Source organism: Takifugu rubripes, chromosome 13, assembly GCF_901000725.2.
Source record: "Takifugu rubripes chromosome 13, fTakRub1.2, whole genome shotgun sequence".
Lineage (NCBI taxonomy): Eukaryota > Metazoa > Chordata > Actinopteri > Tetraodontiformes > Tetraodontidae > Takifugu > Takifugu rubripes.
In genome coordinates, this window is record NC_042297.1 from 9590171 (window position 1) to 9607088 (window position 16918).

Here is a 16918-nt window from a genome sequence, read left to right on the forward strand (position 1 = left end):
AACAGATTAGCAGTGACACATGTGAGGTATTGTGATCCAACACCGCGGCTATTAAAACTATAACATCATTTCCTGGCCATAACACCAACACGTTCCTTGTGCCAGCACGCTCAGTTGCCAATCCTGTACATAACACAGTGTACAGACCGAAAAAGATAAATTCAGAATCAGCTGTCCTTTTTAGCTGAAATGAGCAGTGCAATAAATCTCATGGCCTGTCTCTCCTCCAGAGCCACTACTTCAGTCTTTCACAAAACAAAAAAAAGGTCAAATTGAAAAATTTTGAAGAAGTATTCTAAAACATCGACACAAAAATGTACACCCAAACTAATTATCTTTACAGTGTGTCTAAATTACTCCCCCAAAAGCTTAATTGAACTAACCAGAACCCCAATATGTGAAAAAATCTTCACTTTACTTGCCGGCTTGGAGCGGGAGTTGGTCCGAGGAAGCAGATGGAGAAGAAGACAGCCACAACCGATCCTGTTCTTGACGCCAGCTTTGTGGTGAATTTCTTCTGGTGGTGGTCGAGAGGTGCTGATGAGAAAGGAATCTTCGTAGACACCGACTTGGTTATCATATGTCTATTGGAGAGAACAGTCAGGTATCTATCGGACACTGCAGTTCACCCGGGGGAGGTTTCGTGGTCCTGTTGGTGAAGAACTCCGAAGTGCTTACATCGATAGCTCCTATTTATACAGTCAAGTAAACACATTCAGGCTTCAGATACTACCCTGCTGAGAAACAGTAATTCAGATCAAGCCAGATTAATGATTCATCATCAAGATCAACAGGTTGTAGATATATATTCTGTAACAAATTGTGGGGCTTTTTGTTCTTTAATAAAAGTATTGATTGGAATAAAGCCCTCAGAAAGTGTCTCAATGACTCAATGATGACTGAGGAAGTTGTCTTTATGCACTGATTTACAGCTCTCTTTTGTTCTCTCTAATTCGCTCTTGTTTACACACATACATTTTAGATTCTGATTATTCTAGCAGATCCTGCGGAACGCTGAAATTGTTTAAAAATCTGTTCTTGACAAAATCTTGTTTTTCCCTTTTGGTACCTAAAATACCATAGAAATGATTTGACTGGGTGACATTTATCATCATGATTACTCATCCTGATTATTTTATTATCCCTGTTTTAAAAAATATTCTTGTAATCTTGTTATTCATAAATAATTTCAGCGGCCATTTGGTTAGATAAATAAATGTGCGGTCATCAAGCAATATTCTCTTCCAGGTTACCTGAACAAGACCAACAGTTTTATAATATTTTTATTTTAATACACCATTAATCACACAATATGTGAAATTTGCTGGTAGATAATAATTTGTCAAGTTTGAGTTCTAAGTTCTGATAGAATCAATTCTGAATGAATGTCTTTTTTTAATCACGCTTACTTTTTGCTCTCACACATCTAGAACACAAGCATCGTGCTAGAGCAGCAAAGGTCATGAGAATGAGCAGCGTGATTCCAGCTAAGAAGAGCATCACGTCTACAGAGTGATAGGAATACCAGGGCAGCCTGTAGGACTCAGTCCTCAGGTGAGCTGCACCTTTGTGTCTCATGACAAACTCTATCCAGAAGAGGGCGCTGTCCATCGGCTTCATCGGCACGTCTCTGTGCAGTCTGGAGAGCCTCTGCATGTTCATCCTATAGGAGGGATCATTCAAAACTTCCTGAATACCTTGAAAGAAGATCTCTTCAGTCATAGTAAAAAAATCCAGGACCTTCCCTGCACCCCTCACTTCAAGTCTATGCACATTATCAGGTTGATCAAAAATCAGAGGAAGTCCAATGATGGGAACTCCGTGATAGAGAGCTTCCTGAACTCCGTTTGTTCCTCCATGAGCCACAAACAGCTTTGTTTTGGGATGTCCTAAGAGATCATTCTGAGGCATCCAGTCCACCAGTAAAGTGTTGTTGCCCAGAGTTGCTGGTTTGGCACCCTTGTATCTCCAGATGACCTTCTGAGGCATTTTAGCAAAAGCTGCAGCGATCTGATCAGCCAGATCCTGAGGAAGCTCAGCAATTAAAGTCCCCAGAGACATGACGATGACTCCATGTTCTCCTGAACTCTGCACAAACTCTTCCAGGTGTTCAGGTAAAGGCTTGGCAGGTTTACACTGGAACCCTCCAATATAGACGACATTAGGCATGGTGGGACGGGGATACTCATACACAAAGTCCACTCTCATCAGCCACAGGTCAGCAGCTTGAAACAGGGAGATGTAGTCGGTGCCTGGACCGAAATACTTTTTAATTAAACCTTCAAAGCTTGGTGTGACAAACCAGCGGATTTGATATTGCAAGAACCCAAACATAAGCACATTCTGGAGTCTCTCAAAAAAGCTCATCTGATCTGACAGCTGTGTTCCTGTGAGTGGAATGTAAGAAATAGGAGAAGGTGCGATATCAAAATGACCTTCACCATGACTCGTCCCCCTGGCACTGAAAACCAGAGGCAACTTTAAATAGTTGGCAAGTATAGCGCCAACTGGTGCAACAGGGTCTGTGAAGACAAGGTCATAGTTGGTGTTTTTTATTGACTGCATTAGATCTTTGTTCTCCAAGAGCATTTCAACAAACTCAGATGTTTTTTCATACATCTCCCGGGTCATTTCTGCCTGTTCAATTTCCAGTTTGTAACGTGTCCAGAAAGACTTCCCTTCCCTCTGGATCTCCAACAGCCTGGCTATGAAGGTCGTTATGAAGCTTTCGTCAAATTCTGAAGGGCTATCAAGCGTGATTGAATTGTAGAACGGAGACTTTTCTTCGATGTACCAGCTGTCTGATGACCGCACGACTGAGACCTGATGGCCCCTGGAATGAAGGGCCTCGATAATGACTTTCATGTTCACCCAGTGGCTCCCGTCAATCGGAAAAACGAGAACTTTCCCACCATGGACCACGGTCGGGCAGAGGAAGCATAGAGCCATCCACAACCAGAGGACCTGCATTTTTGCCGTGCCTCTAGAAGAGATCTAACAAAGACAAACATGATTGAGATGATTATTGACTGTCCATAAGCTGTGTGTGATAAAGTAATGCCTCCTCTAATCACACTTGCATTACTAAAACAATAAAAAGCCATAAAATTTAAAGCTTTTCGTCATACCCTGAAAACACAATTATTTCTTTTTTAAATCTTTGGAAATATGACTTTAAAATAGCAGTTTTTACCTTTGTGTTGCCTCTTAGTCTGTTCTGTGGCTGGAGAACAAAGAAGATTTTTCACTGTCAACCTTCCGAGCAGAAAAGAACTTTGGCACTGAGATATGGCATCACTGAGCAGTGATAAGAATGCACAAATTCATGTGGAACACACGAGGTGAATTGTCAGGACCCTTAAATACCTTCACATGTTGACTTAACACTGGAAAATGCAATAATCATTTGTTGTTTTAACATTTGAATTCAGAGTTTGTTTTAAGTCCTGATTTGTAATAAATATTGGAATCAGGATGGAGGCCAGATCGTGTAATTCCGTGGCTGTCTTTCCGCCTTGCTGAAACCCACCTTCTCCCTGACTTGTCCCTGTCCCTCATGTTTCTAATCTGTGCTCTTATTCTCTCCATCTGATTTAACCAGCAGTTTCACACAGCTATGGTTTGACCCTGCTAGTGAGACACGTGCTAATAACATTCCCAGTGTTCCCAGGGTCTCAGTTTCTGGAATATGGACCTGGATGTTTCCTTCCTTTTCTTGCTGTTAAAAATTCTGTCTGTTCTGCATCTGGGACTCGAGTCCACATCCAGCAACTGACAGGAATCTCACTATCATTCAAATGTTGTCGATGCAGGTCAAAGTTTCCAAATTCAAAAAAGAAACCAAGCATGTTTCATTTTCAGCTGTTTTATGATGGTATATTAAACTTTAACCCTATCTGTTGGGAAGGAAAACAAGACTTGCTTTTCCGAATGCCACCTGTTGTTTCCCTTTTTAATAGTTCATGTTTTTAAATGAGTTTATGCAATCAAAACAAATGAATGTACCCCCGCGCTACAGGAACGGAACTGATGGACTTCAGTCCTGAAGTTGCACAACAGAGCACAGAAGGTAAACATGTCCATAAAGTGAAGGTAAACATGTCCATGATGTCGGTCTCCATGCGGCATTGGCAAATATGAAAAAAGGAAAGACCGACAGTATCTTGGGTATCTTAGTATCTTAGTCAGATTTCTCTTTTCTTTTCACACACGGCCTGAAGCAAGACCAGACAAGCACAACAAAACCCAGCAAAACCAGAAAAACAACTGCTATTAAAAATAAGAGGACGTCTACAGAGTGATAGGAATACCAGGGCAGCCTGTAGGACTCAGTCCTCAGGTGAGCTGCACCTTTGTGTCTCATGACAAACTCTATCCAGAAGAGGGCGCTGTCCAGCGGCTTAATCGGCGCGTCTCTGTGCAGTCTGGAGAGCCTCTGCATGTTAAGTGCGTACAGAGGCTCATTCAGCACTTCCTCTATGGCCTTCTGAAAAATTTTACTGTCTAATTCAGAAATATCTAAAAGCTTGGTGACGCCTTTTGCCCTCAGTCTGGAGAGATTGTCAGCCTGATCAAACACCAAGGGTATTCCTACAATTGGGACCCCGTGATAAATCGCTTCATATATTCCGTTTGTTCCTCCGTGACTAATAAAGAGTTTTATAGCCGGATGTCCTAAGAGATCATTCTGAGGCATCCAGTCCACCAGTAAAGTGTTGTTGCCCAGAGTTGCTGGTTTGGCACCCTTGTATCTCCAGATGACCTTCTGAGGCATTTTAGCAAAAGCTGCAGCGATCTGATCAGCCAGATCCTGAGGAAGCTCAGCAATGAAAGTCCCCAGAGACATGATGATGACTCCGTGTTCTCCTGAACTCTGCACAAACTCTTCCAGGTGTTCAGGTAAAGGCTTGGCAGGTTTACACTGGAACCCTCCCATATAGACGACATTAGGCATGGTGGGACGGGGAAACTCAAATGCAAAGTCCACTCTCATCAGCCAGAGATCAGCAGCTTGAAACAGGGAGAAGTAGTCCGTGTCTTGGTCAAAGTAACGGCTGACCACCGCAGAATAATGTGGCCCCACAACCTGCTTGTAGAGATGCATCCTCATGATGTAAAAAAGCAAGTTCTTCAACATGATGAAATCTTCCATCCAGAAATTTAACAAAGCAAAATCGAGAGCGGATTCCAGAAAAGACTGCCAAAAAGTGGAGCAATAAAGAGAGGCGGTTGAAACAGGGTTGCAGGGATTTAACTTCCTGCATGCTTCTCTGCTTTTGTTTGACTGCTCTCATGTGTTCACAGCACATGGAGCCCCTCCCAGTAAATAACACACTCGTCTTTGCCAAGAGCTCTCCCTGCCTTTTCCTGCTGAGCCTCAGTGAGTACCGGTAGTTACGGTTACGGTTGCATAACCCAACCGACATGACTCTACTGCAAATATTGATGCGAAGCCTTCTTCATAGGGAAGCTGATGGCAGTAAACCAGCTACACAGCGGTATCTGCTACATGATTCACCATTACCATGATCCATTAAATTACACTGTTAAAAAGCAATAAAAGTCTGTATTATCTTATGTTAATTTCCATTAAACTTCCCTACTCTGTTTTCTCCTGTTACCCTTTACACTATATGGCACTTCCCTTTTCTCAGATACTCCATTATAAGCTGAGCTCTTGTTGATTTCCAATCAGAAGAGAATAAGTAGAAGTGGGAGAATCGGGAGCATATTTGAGGTGAGAAAAACTAGTCATATATTCTATTATGGAACCTAAAAAACAATGGCTTGCCAGGCTGAAAAATGAAATTAGCAACAGTCCTCTTGTGTCAAATGTGGCTTTTGGGTTTATCCTCATGGGACTAGAGAAGCTGGTGGAGCTGGAGTTTGAGTGTCCTTGCAATCCTAAATGGAACGGACTGTTTTCATCAGCATTCTTCATCGTTCCCGCCATCATGGCCTTCATCTTGATGTTGATCATTCAAGGACGCAGACATAAAGAGTTAATCTTAAAGTTTATCGCTCAAGGATGCAAATGTGATGAGTTCTTTTTTAAGTTGGACGATAAAAGATGCAGCTGTGATGAGAAGACCTTGAAGTTGATCAATCAAAAATGCAGCTGTGACAAGTCCCAATTTACGTTGAACACTCAAGAAGGCAAATGTGATGAGTTAATTTTGAAGTCGATCACTGGAAGATGCAGCTGTGATAAGTCCACCTTGAAGTTGATCACTAAAGGATGCAGCTGTGATAAGTCCACCTTGAAGTTGATCACTAAAGGATGCAGCTGTGATGAGTCCACCTTGAAGTTGATCACTAAAGGATGCAGCTGTGATGAGTCCACCTTGAAGTTGATCAAGCAAGTATGCAGCTGTGATGAGTCCACCGTGACGTTGATCACTCAAGGATGCAGATGTGGCAAGTCCAAATTTACTCAAAAAGTCAAACGTGATGAGTGGTTGAAGAAGACTGTGTCCACTTTCGTGCCTGCTATCGTGTGGCTGATCTTGTTGTTCCTCGACGGCCAGTACTTCGCCTGTGCTAAGACAGACTGGGAGGGTAGATTTGTACTCGTTGACAAGGCAGCTCCACAGAAGTGGTGTGAGCCAATTAGTGAAGGAAATTTCACCACACAAGAGCTGATGCTCCGCTCACAAGAGTGGATTGTTATGTCTCAGGTGAGTTAAACCGTTTTTTTACATGATCAAGGAGAAATGAGATATTTCATTGTTTAAAAATACACACTGTGTGTCTGTGATCTCCCCACACCCCAGGTTATAGCCATACTCCTCCTCATCTTCATCTGTATGGGTCTCACAGTGTACCTAATCAGAAATAGTTGCCAAGAGAAGAAGCAGACGGATCCCACTGAGGAAATGCAACTTTCAGAAGTGCGGTCAGGATGCTTTGACAAAACGTTTTCCCCTAAAGCAGCTTGTGCGTTTTCTTGTTCTTTCTGAATCCTGTTGACATCAGCAACATCCCACTAAAAACAAGAGATCACCAGAAAGCTTCATCCCATCAATCAAAAAGGACACATTTAATTGTTTAATTTGTTTTTTATTTAACTTTCCATGATTTTCCTCTTCCTTAGTTTTAGCTTAACTGACACAGGTGGTAATGACCAGGCAGCTAATATCAATCTGATGTATAATGTTGGTTCACTTATATTTGTTTGAGTGGTTGTTAACGACTAAATATGTAATTTCACTTTAAATATCTTTGTTTTTCCACGACCGCGTTATCAGACTAATATCCAGCCAGTCCGACCCCGCTAAGAAACAGTAATTCAGATCAATAAATTTTAAATTAATACAATAATTGATTGGAATAAAGCCCTCAGAAAGTGTCTCAATGACTCAATGATGACTGAGGAAGTTGTCTTTATCCACTGATTTACAGCTCTCTTTTGTTCTCTCTAATTCGCTCTTGTTTACACACATACATTTTGGATTCTGATTATTCTAACACATCCTGTGGATCGCTGAAATTGTTGAAAAATCTGTTATTGACAGTGTGTAATTTCAAATGTGCAATTTCACTTTAAATATCTTTGTTTTTTCACGTGACCATAATTCAGGTCAAAACAGATTTATGATTGATCATCAAGATCAACAGGTTGTGGAAATATTTTCTGTAATAAATTGTGGGGCTTGCTTTTTGTTCTTTAATAAAAGTATTGATTGGAATAAAGCCCTTAGAAAGTGTCTCAATGACTCAATGATGACTGAGATGATCGTCATTACTCATCCTGATTATTTTATTATTCCTGTTTTTAATAATATTCTTGTAATCACACTAAATACACTTTTCATAACTTGATGTGAAATCATTTAATCTTCATAAATAATATCAGCGGCCATTTGGTTAGATAAATACAAGTGTGGTCATCAAGCAATATTCTCTTCCAAGTTACCTGAACAAGACCAACAGTTTTACAATGTTTTTATTTTAATACACCATTAATCACACAACATGTGAAATTTGCTGGTAGATAATAATTTTTCAAGTTTGACTTCTAAGTTCTGATAGAATCAATTCTGAATGAATTACTTTTTTTTAATCACGCTTACTTTTTGCTCTCACACATCTAGAACACAAGCATCGTACTAGAGCAGCAAAGGTCATGAAAATGAGCAGCGTGATTCCAGCTAAGAAGAGCATCACGTCTACAGAGTGATAGGAATACCAGGGCAGCCTGTAGGACTCAGTCCTCAGGTGAGCTGCACCTTTGTGTCTCATGACAAACTCTATCCAGAAGAGGGCGCTGTCCATCGGCTTTATCGGCTTGTCTCTGTGCAGTCTGGAGAGCCTCTGCATGTTCATCCTGTAGGAGGGATCGTTCAAAACTCTCTTCACAGCTGCCAGGAAGTTGTCGTCCTTGTCCACAGTCCTAAGGCTCAGAATCTCAGCTCCTCCTCTCTCTTTCAGACGCAGCAGGTTGTCATATTGGTCAAAAAACACAGGTAGACCTACAACTGGGACTCCGTGATACATAGCTTCCTGAACTCCATTCGTTCCTCCGTGAGCCACAAACAGTTTTGTTTTGGGATGTCCTAAGAGATCATTCTGAGGCATCCAGTCCACCAGTAAAGTGTTGTTGCCCAGAGTTGCTGGTCTGTCCCCTTCATGTTTCCAGATGATCTTCTGAGGCAACTTAGCAAAAGCTGCAGCGATCTCATTGGTTATTTCAGCAGGAAGTTGGCTCACAAAAGTCCCCAGAGACATGATGATGACTCCATGTTCTCCTGAACTCTGCACAAACTCTTCCAGGTGTTCAGGTAAAGGCCTGGCAGGTTTACACTGGAACCCTCCCATATAGACGACGTTAGGCATGGTGGGACGAGGATACTCAAACACAAAGTCCACTCTCATCAGCCAGATATCTGCATCCAGCATTATCTGCTTAAAGTCATGACCCGGACCAAGATATTTGTCACATATTTTCTGATACACTTGCGATAACAGATCAAAATGGTATTTGGTTATCAAATAGAGAATCACATTTTTGACCCTCTGTATAAAGGTCATCTTGTCACTGTGGCCACTTCCTGTAATTGGAATATATGATATAGGTGATGGAGCAAAGGCAAGATGACCCTCACCAGAAAGTAGCCACCGAACATTATATACCAACGGAAGATTCAGATATTTGGCTAAAATGATTCCACTACCCCAGGAGGGGTCAGTTAGTACCAGGTCATATTTGTTCTCCTTTAGAGTTCTCATCAACTCCTGATCGTCTAACGTCGCTGCTATAAATTCGCCAATAGCTGAGTGAGCGTCGATAATCGTGCTGGTCATTCCGAAGGTTATGTGAAGAAAGCTCGTTAAGGGGAGCGCTCCTCTTTCAAACTGAATTATTTCAGATACTATTCTTGTAATGAACCTCTGATCCAGGCTCCTCTCCACTGGAACTGTAACAGTTTTGTAATATGTAGAATTTTCACTGATGTACCAGGATTTGCTGGAGCGAACAATGGTTATATTGTGTCCTCTGGCGTGCAAAGCTTGAAGAAGGATCTTCATGTTTATCCAGTGGCTGCCTTCAATAGGAACCACCAAAATGTTGCCTCCTTGACAGGATCTGGGCCTGGCTACAAACAGCAGCACTAAAGTGCTGCAGAAGAAGATCGGCCTCATCTGAAATACAAACAGGATGTTGTTTAATGCCACCTGAGGGATCAAAGGTCACGGGATTCTAGTGCTGGATTCTGGCCTTGCCATGCACAGATCTATTGGCTTGTATTATGATCTGGGGATAATGAAATCACTAGTGCGCAGCATGCTATAAGCAGGTGTTTTTGGACTTTTTCAGTTATGGGTGGTTTTGTTTATTTGTATCTTCTCTTTATAGTGTATTTAATGGCTCAGAATAGAGTTACAAACCACTGTAGTGTTTTTATTTACGCAACCTCTCACTTCAGTTTGAATGTATTTTGATCTGCTGGCTGTGATATTAGGTTTAAAAAAGTTACCGCAAATGATCCAAATTTAGAAGAGACGATTCTATTTGTACTGTTATACAATTGGTAAATGCAAGATTTTATATATTTTTTTACCGGTTCGGTCCGAGTTTTACAAAGTTATTCGACTCTTCCATCAGCCGCGCTGATCAGATCGGATCGCCTCTTTTTTTCCCCCAACACGCCGGGCAACAAAATCGACGCCCAAAGTTCCGCCTTCGCGCAACTCACCGTGTTCAGTTGCGGCAAAGTTCCAACGGAAGCGTCTGCGTCGTGTCACGTCGCGCTGCGCATCTGATGCGACCGACTAGGGAAATGTAATCTGGGAGGAGGGGCTGGAGAACGTGGGGGTGGGGGACCCTGCATGGGCGGGTCCGGGGGCTTATTGAAGGGGGTGGGAGAGATGAATGGAACAGCCATGGTTTGCATGACAGAGGACATGGACCTGTTGTAACAGTTACCTTAACAGTTACCTGTGTGTGTGTGTGTGTGTGTGTGTGTGTGTGTGTGTGTGTGTGTGTGTGGGTGTGTGTACTTCGGGACAGTAGGTCAGTGAGAGTTCTCAACACCATGATAAGCACGTTAATGGTTAATAGGCTTATTTATAACTGTATGGATTATTGGGATTTTATTGATCGTGTCTTAGATCATTGTTGAGATTAATATGATATGTAATTGACAGTAATTGGCTTCTGTGCAGAGTCACATGAAAGCTTTGTGTCAACATGACAGATTTTTTAATTTGCAATAAAATAGAGTAAAATAGGATCAGCGTTCCCTATTTGTGGTTCAGTGCAGAAACACAGAGGCTCTGCTGCTGCTGCTGCAGCTCAGGAGAGATGACTGCACTGAAGGGGGGGATTGGATCTGTGACCATGGAAATGCCGAGGGGGGGGGGGGGTAAAAGGGCGGTCTCTGAAGGAGGAGATTGAGGAGTAGGAAGAGGAGGAGGAGGAGGAGGAGGAGATGAGGATGCAACTGCCTGTGCAGATGCGAGAGAAGGAAGGAAGCTGCATCAGCGGTGTGAGAAGAGGAAGCTGCATGCAATGGAGGCGCGCTCGAGCGGCAGCGACGCCGTCCACTCCCATCACCACTCAGGACTGGATTAATGGAAGAGACCCACAGCAGGTTGGTGCCTTTTGTACGGTTACAGTATTGGAAGTGGAGGAATTGCGTTGGAGAGGGATTGTGAAGGGAGAACGGGGCTATGGCCTGTACAGGATTCATGTGTAGGTGAATGCAGTTAAGTATGAATCACAGTGACTGAGCCTTTTCCCTGGAACCCAAAAGTGTTTGCATGCAGAGAAATCGTCTCCCTTCGGCTCTCAACTCTTTACCTGATGGAATAGAGGAACGGTTTGCTGCAGGTCACACAGTGGCGGCTTTTCTTTCAGCTCTGCGATGCCAGAGGCAGCACCTGTGCAGAACGGTTGTCACCTCTGATACAATGCTGAAGGCGGGGGGTGCAGCCACCGCTCTCATGCTCCTGCTGCTGCTGCCACTCTTGTGCTGCTGCCACCGCTGCCACTCACTGGGTAAGTTGCCTAAAGCCAGGAAAAGCCCCCCTGACATTAGCACACCACAGCGTAATAGACCCTCTCAGGTCTCTCCCCACCTGGGGGAGAAACACAGGTTTTCTGGTTGTTGCTTTATACCAGGATGAGTAAAGTGCTGCTGATGCTCAAACAACTGAGTCAGCTGATTGAATAAAGCATTAGTAAGGGTGCAGTACAATAGGGAAGAAAAAGGATTATCGTTATTTCTTTCAGACATGTGAAATTAAATAAGGCATTATACATCAAAAACAAGTGAGACAAAGCCAAAATTCCCTTTTTCCACAAATCACTACTAAAGGGATTACTTATCTCACATATTATTAATACAGCAACTACTTTAGTTTAGTTACCCTATGTACCCCTCCAGAGTCATGTATTTGTAAGTGTTATGTGCATGCTTAGATAAACCCTGTATTGGAAACAATACAGGGTTTAGCATATCTGAAACACAATATCAACTCTTTGGAGCCCAATACTGATCACCGGGGGACACCACAGGCACTGTCGGAACCGTTGGAGCACCAATTGTCTAGCTGGAGAAGATTTTCTGTTAAATACTTCTCCTCTGATTCCATAAAGTTACATTTCTTTATTAATATATTTTGCTAAAGGCTTTTTGAAGTCAATTCAGTCAATTTCACTTTAAATATCTTTGTTTTTTCACGTGACCATAATTCAGGTCAAAACAGATTTATGATTGATCATCAAGATCAGCAGGTTGTAGATATATATTCTGTAACAAATTGTGGGGCTTGCTTTTTGTTCTTTAATAAAAGTATTGATTGGAATAAAGCCCTCAGAAAGTGTCTCAATGACTCAATGATGACTGAGATGATCGTTATTACTCATCCTGATTATTTTATTATTCCTGTTTTTAATAATATTCTTGGAATCACACTAAATACACTTTTCATAACTTGATGTGAAATCATTTAATCTTCATAAATAATATCAGCGGCCATTTGGTTAGATAAATATAAGTGTGGTCATCGAGCAATATTCTCTTCCAAGTTACCTGAACAAGACCAACAGTTTTACAATGTTTTTATTTTAATACACCATTAATCACACAACATGTGAAATTTGCTGGTAGATAATAATTTTTCAAGTTTGAGTTCTAAGTTCTGATAGAATCAATTCTGAATGAATTACTTTTTTTTAATCACGCTTAATTTTTGCTCTCACACATCTAGAACACAAACATCGTACTAGAGCAGCAAAGGTCATGAGAATGAGCAGCGTGATTCCAGCTAAGAAGAGCATCACGTCTACAGAGTGATAGGAATACCAGGGCAGCCTGTAGGACTCAGTCCTCAGGTGAGCTGCACCTTTGTGTCTCATGACAAACTCTATCCAGAAGAGGGCGCTGTCCAGCGGCTTCATCGGCTTGTCTCTGTGCAGTCTGGACAGCCTCTGCATGTTCATCCTGTAGGAGGGATCGTTTAAAACTTCCTGAATACCTTAAAAGACGATCTCTTCAGTCATATTAAAAAAATTCCAGGACCTTCCCTGCACCCCTCACTTCAAGTCTATGCACATTATCAGGTTGATCAAAAATCAGAGGAAGTCCAATGATGGGAACTCCGTGATAGAGAGCTTCCTGAACCCCGTTTGTTCCTCCATGAGCCACAAACAGCTTTGTTTTGGGATGTCCTAAGAGATCATTCTGAGGCATCCAGTCCACCAGTAAAGTGTTGCTGCCCAGAGTTGCTGGTTTGGCACCCTTGTATCTCCAGATGATCTTCTGAGGCAATTTAGCAAAAGCTGCAGCGATCTGATCAGCCAGATCCTGAGGAAGCTCAGCAATGAAAGTCCCCAGAGACATGATGATGACTCCGTGTTCTCCTGAACTCTGCACAAACTCTTCCAGGTGTTCAGGTAAAGGCTTGGCAGGTTTACACTGGAACCCTCCAATATAGACGACATTAGGCATGGTGGGACGGGGATACTCAAACACAAAGTCCACTCTCATCAGCCACAGGTCAGCAGCTTGAAAAATACCAGGGCAGCCTGTAGGACTCAGTCCTCAGGGGAGCTGCACCTTTGTGTCTCATGACAAACTCTATCCAGAAGAGGGCGCTGTCCATCCGCTTCATCGGCTTGTCTCTGTGCAGGCAACCCGAGGTGGGGAGCCAGCAGGACCCCTCCTCCGTCAGCAGGATCTGTCACAACTAGGTCAAATTTGGAAGCTTTACTCTCAAAAGTGTATAATCGCTTCACATGTTTTCCTGTGCCTCTGTGCCTCTCTGAGGCATGCCAGAGGACATCTAGAGTGTGCACACGCACACACACACACACGCACGCACACACGCACCCACGCACGCACACACACACACACACACACACACGCACACACACACACGCACACACACACACACAGTTGATGGTTGATGGTTTAACCAATTAGCTGGGAGCAAAACCAAATAGACAAGCTGCAGCGGTGACACTCATAGAAGCTGTATTTCAATCTTGACAACTTGTTATGGTGAAATGTGTCGTTTTCCCTGACAGCAACGTTGAGGTTGATGGTCTAGTAATGTAGAGATGTTTGGCTGATGTACCAGCTGTCCGCAGCCTGGATCACCATCACCTTGTGCAGCTCCTCAACCAGGACCCTCATGTTCACCCAGTGGATTCCTACGTGTGGAAAACCAAAACGTTACCACCGAGTATTCTTGAAATTATGGCGGTGGGAAGGCAGATTACGGTTGCAAAGAGCAAAAACTTTACGAAATCTTCCATGCAGAAATTCAAATAAAGCAAAAACTGGAACTTATTCCAGGAAAGACTGTGAAGAAGTGAAGCAATAAAGAGAGGTGGTTGAAACAGGGTTTCAGGGATTAAACTTTCTGTAGTCTCTCCACTTTTGTTTGACTGTTCTCACATGTACACAGCACATGGAGCCTCTCCCAGCAAATAACACACTGGTGACACTGGAGAATAACTAGAAGTGAGAGATTCTGATGACATATAAGTTGGAGACATCATTTTCCTTGTATTGTCATAAAGACTGACTGGGCAGAAATGATTCACCCCTGATGTTCAAGCGAGATGCTTAATAATTTGCAAGGCACTTTTATTAAACTACATCCTGCCTACATGACTAGACTATTTTCTCAAAAAAGAGAGACCTGCAAATGTATCTTCTCAGAAAAGACCTGTAGATGCACACATCCGCTTTTGCAGCGTAAAATAAGCGTGAGTGCTGCTCGGTGCCCAGGCTGACAGGAAGCAAGCTGCCTGTTAGACTGTGCCTTGAAACCTCAATAAGAAAACAAGAAAGACACATGCGCTTAGGGTCTTGATTCTCAACAGATCTCCTGCTATAAACTTCCCACAACAAAGGTGAGGAAATCAAGTCATAGTTTCTAGTATGGAACCTAAGAAACAATGTTTTTCCAAGCTGAAAGATGCATTTAGCAAGAGTCCTCTTGCACACAATGTGGCTTTTGGGTTTATCCTCACGGGACTAGAGAAGCTGGTGGAGCTGGAGTTTGAGTGTCCTTGCAATCCTACATGGAACAAACTGTTGTCATTAGCATTCTTCATCGTTCCCGCCATCATGGCCTCCATCTTGATGTTTATCATTCAAGGATTCAGACGTAAAGAGTTAATCTTAAAGTTTATCGCTCAAGGATGCAAATGTGATGAGTTCATTTTGACGTTGAACGATAAAAGATGCAGCTGTGATGAGAAGACCTTGAAGTTGATCGATCAAAGATGCAGCTGTGACAAGTCCCAATTTACGTTGAACACTCAAGAAGGCAAACGTGATGAGTTCATTTTGAAGTCGATCACTGAAAGATGCCGCTGTGAAAAGTCCACCTTGAAGTTGATCACTCAAGGATGCCGCTGTGAAAAGTCCACCTTGACGTTGATCACTCAAAAATGCAAATGTGGCAAGTCAAAATTTACTCAAGGATGGGATGAGTGCATCAAGAAGACTTTCACCAGTTCCGTGCCTGCTATCGTGTGGCTGATCTTGTTGTTCCTCGACGGCCAGTACTTCACCTGTGCTATGACAGACTGGGAGGGTAGATTTGTACTCGTTGACAAGGCAGCTCCACAGAAGTGGTGTGAGCCAATTAGTGAAGGAGATGTCACCAGACAAAAGCTGATGCTCTGTTCACAAGAGTGGATTGCTACGTCTCAGGTGAGTTAAACCTTTTTTTTACATGATCAAAGAGAAACAAAATATTTCATTGTTTAAAAATACACAGTGTGTGTCTGTACTCTCCCCACACCCCAGGTTATTGGCATGAGCTTCCTCTTCGTCATCTGTGTGGGTCTCACAGGGTACCTAATCAGAGAATGTTGCCAACAAAGGAAGAGGCTCAGGAGCTCAGGCTCAGGCTCTCAGGTCCCAGGAACTCCTCCTAAGACCACTTACACCGCCCACCACACCCAATGTGCTGAAACGCAGACTTAAATATCTTGAAGAGACTTTTCAGCGAGTATGTGATTGCTATTGTGGGCTCTTTTCTCATTATTTGGTTTCACTTTTCTTTCTGAATCAGTTTGTTTTGTTGAGCAGAATCCTGTTGACATCAGCAACATCCCACTAAAAACAAGAGATCACAAAAAAGCTTCATCCCATCAATCAAAAAGGACACATTTAATTATTTAATTTGTTTTTTATTTAACTTTCCATGATTTTCCTCTTCCTTAGTTTTAGCTTAACTGACACAGGTGGTAATGACCAGGCAGCTAATATCAATCTGATGTATAATGTTGGTTCACTTATATTTGTTTGAGTGGTTGTTAACGACTAAATGTGTAATTTCACTTTAAATATCTTTGTTTTTCCACGTGACCGCATTATCAGACTGATATCCAGCCAGTCCGACCCTGCTGATCAACAGTAATTCAGATCAAACCAGATTAATGATTGATCATCAAGATCAGCAGGTTGTAGATATATATTCTGGAACAAATTGTGGGGCTTGTTTTTTGTTCTTTGATAAAAGTATTGATTGGAATAAAGCCCTCGGAAAGTGTCTCAATGACTCAATGATGACTGAGATGATCGTCATTACTCATCCTGATTTTATTATTCCTGTTTTAAATAATATTCTTGGAATCAAACTAAATGCACTTTTCATAACTTGATGTGAAATCACCAGCAGCCATTTGGTTAGAAACAATATTCTTTTCCAAGTTACCTGAACAAGACCAACAGTTTTATAATATTTTTATTTCAATACAACATTATTCACACAATATGTGAAATTTGCTGGTAGATAATGAATTTTCAAGTTCGAGTTCTAAGTTCTGATAGAATCAATTCTGAATTAATGTCTTTTTTTTAATTCTTGCTTAATTTTTGCTCTCACACATCTAGAACACACCTATGCTAGATTAGCAAAGGTCATGAAAATGAGCAGCGTGATTCCAGCT

At 42.2% G+C, this 16918-nt stretch overlaps 2 protein-coding genes, 1 long non-coding RNA gene and 4 pseudogenes across 5 annotated transcripts; 3 read left to right on the forward strand and 4 right to left on the reverse strand.

The window, feature by feature from the left end:
* Window positions 1–1494: 1494 nt before the first annotated feature.
* LOC101068349 (UDP-glucuronosyltransferase 2A1 pseudogene) lies at window positions 1495–3457 on the reverse strand (annotated as a pseudogene).
* A 186-nt stretch (window positions 3458–3643) lies between these two features.
* Window positions 3644–5288, reverse strand: LOC115252181 (UDP-glucuronosyltransferase 2B15 pseudogene; annotated as a pseudogene).
* Window positions 5289–5744: 456 nt separating this feature from the next.
* On the forward strand, window positions 5745–7692 carry LOC115252179 (uncharacterized). Its single transcript, XM_029846696.1, has 2 exons — window positions 5745–6677; window positions 6774–7692. The coding sequence occupies exons 1-2, from the start codon at window positions 5766–5768 to the stop codon at window positions 6957–6959; spliced, it is 1098 nt and encodes a 365-aa protein (XP_029702556.1). The 5' UTR covers window positions 5745–5765; the 3' UTR covers window positions 6960–7692.
* A 408-nt stretch (window positions 7693–8100) lies between these two features.
* On the reverse strand, window positions 8101–10281 carry LOC101071782 (UDP-glucuronosyltransferase 2A1 pseudogene; annotated as a pseudogene).
* A 623-nt stretch (window positions 10282–10904) lies between these two features.
* Window positions 10905–12771, forward strand: LOC115252202 (uncharacterized). Its single transcript, XR_003890614.1, has 3 exons — window positions 10905–11093; window positions 11360–11500; window positions 12715–12771. It is a non-coding gene; the product is annotated as an uncharacterized lncRNA (long non-coding RNA).
* A 166-nt stretch (window positions 12772–12937) lies between these two features.
* On the reverse strand, window positions 12938–13502 carry LOC115252201 (UDP-glucuronosyltransferase 2A1 pseudogene; annotated as a pseudogene).
* A 668-nt stretch (window positions 13503–14170) lies between these two features.
* On the forward strand, window positions 14171–16910 carry LOC115252183 (uncharacterized). 3 transcript variants are annotated; one of them, XM_029846701.1, is made up of 3 exons: window positions 14171–15674; window positions 15771–15975; window positions 16056–16910. In XM_029846701.1, the coding sequence occupies exons 1-2, from the start codon at window positions 14895–14897 to the stop codon at window positions 15948–15950; spliced, it is 960 nt and encodes a 319-aa protein (XP_029702561.1). In that variant the 5' UTR covers window positions 14171–14894; the 3' UTR covers window positions 15951–15975; window positions 16056–16910. The 3 variants fall into 3 exon arrangements, with proteins under 3 accessions (XP_029702561.1, XP_029702562.1, XP_029702560.1); XM_029846702.1 differs by having other exon boundaries at window positions 14171–14866; window positions 14995–15674; window positions 15771–16910; XM_029846700.1 differs by having other exon boundaries at window positions 15771–16910.
* The last annotated feature ends 8 nt before the right edge of the window (window positions 16911–16918 follow it).

What these genes read in the sequence shown, in the direction of transcription:
- LOC115252179 (XM_029846696.1), top strand. Translation starts at nt 5,766, where the DNA reads ATGGAACCTAAAAAACAATGGCTTGCCAGGCTGAAAAATGAAATTAGC. An exon ending in AGTGGATTGTTATGTCTCAG is followed by an intron (nt 6,678 to 6,773) that starts GTGAGTTAAACC and finishes CCCACACCCCAG; the next exon opens with GTTATAGCCATACTCCTCCT.
- LOC115252183 (XM_029846700.1), top strand. Translation starts at nt 14,895, where the DNA reads ATGGAACCTAAGAAACAATGTTTTTCCAAGCTGAAAGATGCATTTAGC. An exon ending in AGTGGATTGCTACGTCTCAG is followed by an intron (nt 15,675 to 15,770) that starts GTGAGTTAAACC and finishes CCCACACCCCAG; the next exon opens with GTTATTGGCATGAGCTTCCT.